The 9,740-nt window shown below is 46.8% G+C and overlaps 1 protein-coding gene across 1 annotated transcript; it reads left to right on the top strand.

The window, feature by feature from the left end:
* Positions 1-217: 217 nt before the first annotated feature.
* LOC120033015 (lipopolysaccharide-induced tumor necrosis factor-alpha factor homolog) lies at positions 218-8,881 on the top strand. Its single transcript, XM_038979303.1, has 3 exons — positions 218-934; positions 1,678-1,828; positions 8,538-8,881. The coding sequence occupies exons 1-3, from the start codon at positions 889-891 to the stop codon at positions 8,641-8,643; spliced, it is 303 nt and encodes a 100-aa protein (XP_038835231.1). The 5' UTR covers positions 218-888; the 3' UTR covers positions 8,644-8,881.
* Positions 8,882-9,740: the final 859 nt, after the last annotated feature.

Raw genomic sequence — 9,740 nt, 5'->3', positions numbered from 1 at the left:
ACACACACACACACACACACACACACACTCTCTCTGTCTGTCTCTGCTTCAGTTTCATTGTCTCTTGAGGGAGTTTCAGATCTTATCTTTAGCTCCACAGTACCTCGTCTCCTCCAGGACTCCAGACAGGTAAGGGGCTGTCGCTCTGCTCCTTGCTGGGAAAGGGTGTTCTGAGCTGGGGTAAGGTGTGAGGGGGTCAGAGTGGATAAGGATAAATACTTGTTAGAAGAGGGGTGTCTTTTAATTTTGTTTAGAGAAAACACACAACTCGTCCCTACCTTATTTCAGAGGTGAGGATGTTTTTGTATGGAGGTCAATGAGAAAGTGTTCAGTTTGGTTACCAAAAGCTGCCCTGACTTACTTGCAACATTTGGCTTATTTGATGGAATATACGTTTAGTAATGATTAGGTTGTTACAAGAGTACTGATATAAGTAGGACATGTGACATCCCGACAACTTTGAGAAAAAACACTTTATATCAGAATTGTGCCTGGTCACCACTAGTTACTACAACCACAAAGTCCTAAACCCCACTTAAAAATGTATCTTCTTAAAATGTGATTTTAAACCGAACCCTAACCACGCTGCTAACCTTATATCTAACCCTAACCTTAAAATAATACCAAAGAAGCTTTTAGTTTTCATGCATTTTTTACGATATAGCTAATTTTGACTCTGTGTTTGTGGTAACTAGTATAAACCGTTGTGTCTGTTGTTCACACGTGTATCTACCCTCTCATTGGCTAGAATGGTCTCACCTGAGCTTTATTTTTTATTTTTACAACTCCTCCCGACAGCAGCACTCCACCAGCCCCCGGCAGCTAAAGAGATATTTATTGGTGGATTTATTCATTGACATTTATCTCTTATCAGTTCTCCAACCAGACATGAACCAACAACCTCCCCAGACACAACCTACAATCACCCCTGGTGGTGAGTCACGCACACACCAACCCTCACACACACACACACACACACACACACACACACACACACACACACACACACACACACACACACACAGACCCACACACACACACACACACACACACGCAGACCCACACGCACACACGCACACACCAACCCTCACACACACACACACGCACACAGACACAGACCCACACAGACCCACCCACACAAACACACACAAACACAGACCCACACCCGCGCGCACACACACACAGTTCCCTAACACACACAGACACCCACACTGAAGTAAACCCGTAACTGATGCACCAGAACTAACTAAATCGGTTCCTCATTTTGTTATTCACAGTTCCCCATGTGGAGAACCAGAGAACAGTTGTTATTGGCAGGACATTCTGACATAAGCAACACCTGGCCTTAGCAAACTGGCCTTAGCAACCCCTCTGACATGAAATGAGGTCGTCGGGGTGCTAGTTCCTCATCCTCTACCCCGCATCTCTGAGGAGGTGTGACAGAGATCAAACAACAGAAACAGTTAACTGTAAATCAAATTCAATCCACCATTAAAATGGTGACCTCCCATAGAAATATAATCTCATTCTAGTTCTGGGATAACTCCATCCAAAGAGCTTCTCTCCGGTTCTGACTAGTTCTATCCGGTTCTGACTAGTTCTATCCTGTTCTGACCAGTTCTATCCTGTTCTGACCAGTTCTATCCTGTTCTAACCAGTATTCTCCTCCCTCTGCAGTAACCCAGGTGGTGGTGATGCAGCAGCCGCTGCCTAGAGACGTACCCGGCCAGATGACGTGTCCCCACTGTCAGGTCCAGGTTTTGACAGAGACCACACACCCCACTGGACTGCTCACCTGGGTCATCTGTGGAGCCCTCTGCTGCTTCATGTGAGTTATGCACACACATATATATGCCTGTACATAGGGGTGGCAGGTAACCTAGTGGTTAGAGCGTTGGACTAGTAACCGAAAGGTTGCTAGATCGAATCCCCGAGCTGACAAGGTAAAAATCTGTCGTTCTGAACAGGGCAGTTAACCCACTGTTCCTAGGCCGTCATTGTAAATAAGATTTTTTTTCTTAACTGACTTGCCTAGTTAAATCAAATCAAATGTTATTTGTCACATACACATGGTTAGCAGATGTTAAGGCGAGTGTAGTGAAATGCTTGTGCTTCTAGTTCTGACCGTGCAGTAATATCTAACAAGTAATCTAACAATTTCACAACAACTACCTTATACACACAAATGTAAAGGAATGAATAAGAGTATGTACATATAAATATATGGATGAGCGATGGCCGAACGGCATAGGCAAGATGCAGTAGATGGTATAGAGTACAGTATATACAGTGGGGGGAGAACCTGCAAAATCGGCAGTGTTTCCTACTTACAAAGCATGTAGAGGTCTGTAATTTTTTATCATAGGTACACTTCGACTGTGAGAGACGGAATCTAAAACAAAAATCCAGAAAATCACATTGAATGATTTTTAAGTAATTCATTTGCATTTTATTGCATGACATAAGTATTTGATACATCAGAAAAGCAGAACTTAATATTTGGTACAGAAACCTTTGTTTGCAATTACAGAGATCATACGTTTCCTGTAGTTCTTGACCAGGTTTAAACACACTGCAGCAGGGATTTTGGCCCACTCCTCCATACAGACCTTCTCCAGATCCTTCAGGTTTCGGGGCTGTCGCTGGGCAATACGGACTTTCAGCTCCCTCCAAAGATTTTCTATTGGGTTCAGGTCTGGAGACTGGCTAGGCCACTCCAGGACCTTAAGATGCTTCTTACGGAGCCACTCCTTAGTTGCCCTGGCTGTGTGTTTCGGGTCGTTGTCATGCTGGAAGACCCAGCCACGACCCATCTTCAATGCTCTTACTGAGGGAAGGAGGTTGTTGGCCAAGATCTCGCGATACATGGCCCCATCCATCCTCCCCTCAATACGGTGCAGTCGTCCTGTCCCCTTTGCAGAAAAGCATCCCCAAAGAATGATGTTTCCACCTCCATGCTTCACGGTTGGGATGGTGTTCTTGGGGTTGTACTCATCCTTCTTCTTCCTCCAAACACGGCGAGTGGAGTTTAGACCAAAAAGCTCTATTTTTGTCTCATCAGACCACATGACCTTCTCCCATTCCTCCTCTGGATCATCCAGATGGTCATTGGCAAACTTCAGACGGGCCTGGACATGCGCTGGCTTGAGCAGGGGGACCTTGCGTGCGCTGCAGGATTTTAATCCATGACGGCGTAGTGTGTTACTAATGATTTTCTTTGAGACTGTGGTCCCAGCTCTCTTCAGGTCATTGACCAGGTCCTGCCGTGTAGTTCTGGGCTGATCCCTCACCTTCCTCATGATCATTGATGCCCCACGAGGTGAGATCTTGCATGGAGCCCCAGACCGAGGGTGATTGACCGTCATCTTCAACTTCTTCCATTTTCTAATAATTGCGCCAACAGTTGTTGCCTTCTCACCAAGCTGCTTGCCACAATTTTATCCCTGATGTCCTTACACAGCTCTCTGGTCTTGGCCATTGTGGAGAGGTTGGAGTCTGTTTGATTGAGTGTGTGGACAGGTGTCTTTTATACAGGTAACGAGTTCAAACAGGTGCAGTTAATACAGGTAATGAGTGGAGAACAGGAGGGCTTCTTAAAGAAAAACGAACAGGTCTGTGAGAGCCGGAATTCTTACTGGTTGGTAGGTGATCAAATACTTATGTCATGCAATAAAATGCAAATTAATTACTTAAAAATCATACAATGTGATTTTCTGGATTTTTGTTTTAGATTCCGTCTCTCACAGTTGAAGTGTACCTATGATAAAAATTACAGACCTCTACATGCTTTGTAAGTAGGAAAGCCTGCAAAATCGGCAGTGATTAAATACTTGTTCTCCCCACTGTACATATGAGATGAGTAATGTAGGGTATGTAAACATTATATAAAGTGGCATTGTTTAAGTGACTAGTGATACATTTATTACATCCAATTATGAATTATTAAAGTGGCTAGAGATTGAGTCTGTATGTTGGCAGCAGCCACTCGATGTTAGCGATGGCTGTTTAAAAGTCTGATGGCCTTGAGATAGAAGCTGTTTTTCAGTCTCTCGGTCCCAGCTTTGATACACCTGTACTGACCTCGCCTTCTGGATGATAGCGGGGTGAACAGGCAGTGGTTGTTGTCCTTGATGATCTTTTTGGCCTTCCTGTGACATCAGGTGGTGTAGGTGTCCTGGAGGGCAGGTAGTTTGCCCCCGATGATGCGTTGTGCAGACCTCACTACCCTCAGGAGAGCCTTACGGTTGTGGGCGGAGCAGTTGCCGTACCAGGCGGTGATACAGCCCGACAGGATGCTCTCGATTGTGCATCTGTAAAAGTTTGTGAGTGTTTCTGGTGACAAGCCAAATTTCTTCAGCCTCCTGAGGTTGAAGAGGCGCTGCTGCGCCTTCTTCACCAAGCTGTCTGTGTGGGTGGACCATTTCAGTTTGTCCATGATGTGTACGCCAAGGAACTTAAAACTTTCCACCTTCTCCACTACTGTCCCGTCGATGTGGATAGGGGGGTGCTCCCTCTGCTGTTTCCCAAAGTCCACAATCATCTCCTTTGTTTTGTTGACGTTGAGTGAGAGGTTATTTTCCTGACACCACACTCCGAGGGCCCTCACCTCCTCCCTGTAGGCCGTCTCGTCGTTGTTGGTAATCAAGCCTACCGCTGTACTGTCGTCTGCAAACTTGATGATTGAGTTGGAGGCGTGAATGGCCACGCAGTCATGGGTGAACAGGAAGTACAGGAGAGGACTGTGAACACACCCTTGTGGGGCCCCAGTGTTGAGGATCAGCGGGGTGGAGATGTTGTTACCTACCCTCACCACCTGGGGGCATCCCGTCAAAGTCCAGGACCCAGTTGCACAGGGTCTTGAGCTTAATGACGAGTTTGGAGGGTACTATCATGTTAAATGCTGAGCTGTGATCAATGAACAGCATTCTTACATAGGCATTCCTCTTGTACAGATGGGTTAGGGCAGTGTACAGTGTGGTTGCGATTGCGTCGTCTGTGGACCTATTGGGGCAGTAAGCAAATTGGAGTGGGTCTAGGGTGTCAGGTAGGGTGGAGGTGATATGATCCTTGACTAGTCTCTCAAAGCACTTCATGATGACGGAAGTGAGTGGCACGAAGACTCCAGTGATGATCCATGGCACGAAGCCTCCAGCGAGGAGTCAAGGCACGAAGCCTCCAGCGACGTTCTCCAGTCCGGAGCCTCCTGCGACGGCCTCCAGTCCGGAGCCCCCTGCGACGGCCTCCAGTCCGGAGCCCCCTGCGACGGCCTCCAGTCCGGAGCCCCCAGCGACGGTCTCCAGTCCGGGGCCCGCAACGAGGGTGCCCAGTCCGGGGCCCGCAATGAGGGTCCCCGCACCAGAGGTGCCACCAAAGTGGGGTGAGCCAGTGGTGGAGCGGGGTCTGCATCCCGCACCTGAGCTGCCACCGCGGATAGATGCCCACCCAGACCTCCCCTATAGGTTTAGGTTTTGCGGCCGGAGTTCGCACCTTTGGGGGGGGGGGGGTACTGTCACGCCCTGACCTTAGAGATCCTTTTTATGTCTCTATTTTGGTTTGGTCAGGGTGTGATTTGGGGTGGGTATTCTATGTTCTATGTTTTGTATTTCTATGTTTTGGCCGGGTAGGGTTCTCAATCAGGGACAGCTGTCTATCGTTGTCTCTGATTGAGAACCATACTTAGGTAGCCCTTTTTCCCACCTGTCTTTGTGGGAAGTTGACTTTGTTTATGGCACATAGACTTTAGCTTCACGGTTTGTTTTGTAGTGTTTATTGTTTTGTCGGCATCATTTTTCAAATAAAAGAACATGTACGCTCACCACGCTGCACCTTGGTCCAGTTCTTTCAACGGCCGTGACAGTAGCAATGATCTAGTGTTGCCAGCCCGGGTCGCGCATTCGATATGCTGATAAAATTTAGGGAGCCTTGTTTTTAGATTAGCCATGTTAAAATCCCCAGCTACAATAAATGCAGCCTCAGGATATGTGGTTTCCAATTTACATAGAGTCTAATGAAGTTCTTTCAGGGCCGTCGAGGTGTCTGCTTGGGGGGGATATACACGGCTGTGATTATAATCTAAGACAATTCTCTTGGTAGATAATGCGGTCGGCATTTGATCGTAAGAAATTCTAGGTCAGGTGAACAAAAGGACTTGAGTTCCTGTATGTTGTTATGATTACACCACAACTCGTTAATCATAAGGCATACACCCCCGCCCTTCTTCTTACCAGAGAGGTGTTTATTTCTGTCGGCGCGATGTGTGAAGAAACCGGGTGGCTGTACCGACTCTGATAACGTATCCCGAGTAAGCCATGTTTCTGTGAAACAAAGAATGTTACAATCTCTGATGTCTCTCTGGAAGGGAACCCTTGCTCGAATTTCATCTACCTTGTTGTCAAGAGACTGGACATTGGCGAGTAGTATACTTGGGAGCGGTGAGCAGTGTGCCCGTCTGAAACTTCTGCGGCACCGTTGTTTTGGGTCGCCTACTGGGATCCGATCCAGGAATACACACACACAGGTTACAGGAATACACACACACAGGTTACAGGAATACACACACACAGGTTACAGGAATACACACTCACAGGTTACAGGAATACACACACAGGTTACAGGAATACACACACAGGTTACAGGAATACACACACACAGGTTACAGGAATACACACACAGGTTACAGGAATACACACACAGGTTACAGGAATACACACACACAGGTTACAGGAATACACACACAGGTTACAGGAATACACACACACAGGTTACAGGAATACACACACACAGGTTACAGGAATACACACACACACAGGTTACAGGAATACACACACACAGGTTACAGGAATACACACACAGGTTACAGGAATACACACACAGGTTACAGGAATACACACACACACACAGGTTACAGGAATACACACACAGGTTACAGGAATACACACACACAGGTTACAGGAATACACACACACAGGTTACAGGAATACACACACACACAGGTTACAGGAATACACACACACAGGTTACAGGAATAAACACACACAGGTTACAGGAATACGCACACACAGGTTACAGGAATACACACACACAGGTTACAGGAATACACACACACACACAGGTTACAGGAATACACACACACACAGGTTACAGGAATACACACACACACACACAGGTTACAGGAATACACACACACACACAGGTTACAGGAATACACACACACACACAGGTTACAGGAATACACACACACACAGGTTACAGGAATACACACACACACAGTATACAGGAATACACACACACACACAGGTTACAGGAATACACACACACACAGGTTACAGGAATACACACACACACACAGGTTACAGGAATACACACACACACACACAGGTTACAGGAATACACACACACACACACACACACACACACACACACACACACACACACACACACACACACACACACACACACACACACACACACACACAGGTTACAGGAATACACACACACACACAGGTTACAGGAATACACACACACACACACACACACAGGTTACAGGAATACACACACACACACACACACACACACAGGTTACAGGAATACACACACACACACACAGGTTACAGGAATACACACACACACACAGGTTACAGGAATACACACACACACACAGGTTACAGGAATACACACACACACACACACAGGTTACAGGAATCCACACACACACACAGGTTACAGGAATACACACACACACACAGGTTACAGGAACACACACACACACACACACACACACACACACACACACACACACACACACACACACACACACACACACACACACACACACACACACACACACACACACACAGGTTACAGGAATACACACACACACACACACAGGTTACAGGAATACACACACACAGGTTACAGGAATACACACACACAGGTTACAGGAATACACACACACACACACACACACAGGTTACAGGAATACACACACACACACACACACACACACACACACACAGGCTACAGGAATACACACACACACACAGGTTACAGGAATACACACACACACAGGTTACAGGAATACACACACACACACACACACACACACACACACACACACACACACACACACACACACACACACAGGAATACACATACACACACACACACACACACACACACACACAGGAATACACATACACACACACAGGTTACAGGAATACACATACACACACACAGGTTACAGGAATACACACACACACACAGGTTACAGGAATACACACACACACACACAGGTTACAGGAATACACACACACACACACAGGTTACAGGAATACACACACACACAGGTTACAGGAATACACACACACACACACACACACAGGTTACAGGAATACACACACACAGGTTACAGGAATACACACACACACACACACAGGTTGCAGGAATACACACACACACACACACACACACACACACACAGGTTACAGGAACACACACACACTGAATCTTCATCTCTCTCTGTCTCTGTCTCGCTCTAGGTGCTGGCCATGCTGTTTGATTCCATTCTGTGTTGACTCCTGTAAGGACGTAGAACACCGCTGCCCCAACTGCAAGAGAGTGATCCACATCCACAAACGCATGTGAACAGACCAAGATGAGACGCCTGCCACAAAGTGATCTACCTGCCACAAAGTGATCATCTACTGTATATATGAACAGACCTAGCCACAGCCCACTGACAGTTCAGTGCGTAATCCACATCAGAAATACAATAGTCTACTGTCTCTCTGAAATTACTGCAGCAGGAAAGCTTCCTCTACTGTCTCTCTGAAATGACTACAGCAGGGCAGCTTCCTCTACTGTCTCTCTGAAATGACCACAACAGGGCAGCTTCCTCTACTGTCTCTCTGAAATGACTACAGCAGGAAAGCTTCCTCTACTGTCTCTCTGAAATGACTGCAGCAGGAAAGCTTCCTCTACTGTCTCTCTGAAATGACTACAGCAGGGCAGCTTCCTCTACTGTCTCTGAAATGACTACAGCAGGGCAGCTTCCTCTACTGTCTCTCTGAAATGACCACAACAGGGCAGCTTCCTCTACTGTCTCTCTGAAATGACTACAGCAGGAAAGCTTCCTCTACTGTCTCTGAAATGACTACAGCAGGGCAGCTTCCTCTACTGTTTCTCTGAAATGACTACAGCAGGGCAGCTTCCTCTACTGTCTCTCTGAAATGACTATAGCAGGGAAGCTTCCTCTACTGTCTCTCTGAAATGACTACAGCAGGGAAGCTTCCTCTACTGTCTCTCTGAAATGACTACAGCAGGGAAGCTTCCTCTACTGTCTCTCTGAAATGACTACAGCAGGGCAGCTTCCTCTACTGTCTCTCTGAAATGACTACAGCAGGGCAGCTTCCTCTACTGTCTCTCTGAAATGACCACAACAGGGCAGCTTCCTCTACTGTCTCTGAAATGACTACAGCAGGGAAGCTTCCTCTACTGTCTCTCTGAAATGACCACAACAGGGCAGCTTCCTCTACTGTTTCTCTGAAATGACCACAGCAGGGCAGCTTCCTCTACTGTCTCTCTGAAATGACTACAGCAGGGCAGCTTCCTCTACTGTCTCTGAAATGACTACAGCAGGGCAGCTTCCTCTACTGTTTCTCTGAAATGACCACAGCAGGGCAGCTTCCTCTACTGTCTCTCTGAAATGACTAAAGCAGGGAAGCTTCCTCTACTGTCTCTCT

Source organism: Salvelinus namaycush, chromosome 39 (assembly GCF_016432855.1).
Source record: "Salvelinus namaycush isolate Seneca chromosome 39, SaNama_1.0, whole genome shotgun sequence".
NCBI classification, from domain to species: domain Eukaryota; kingdom Metazoa; phylum Chordata; class Actinopteri; order Salmoniformes; family Salmonidae; genus Salvelinus; species Salvelinus namaycush.
This window is presented reverse-complemented; position numbering and strand designations above follow the sequence as displayed.

What these genes read in the sequence shown, in the direction of transcription:
- LOC120033015 (XM_038979303.1), top strand. Translation starts at nt 889, where the DNA reads ATGAACCAACAACCTCCCCAGACACAACCTACAATCACCCCTGGTG. An exon ending in ACCTACAATCACCCCTGGTG is followed by an intron (nt 935 to 1,677) that starts GTGAGTCACGCA and finishes CTCCCTCTGCAG; the next exon opens with TAACCCAGGTGGTGGTGATG. An exon ending in GGAGCCCTCTGCTGCTTCAT is followed by an intron (nt 1,829 to 8,537) that starts GTGAGTTATGCA and finishes GTCTCGCTCTAG; the next exon opens with GTGCTGGCCATGCTGTTTGA.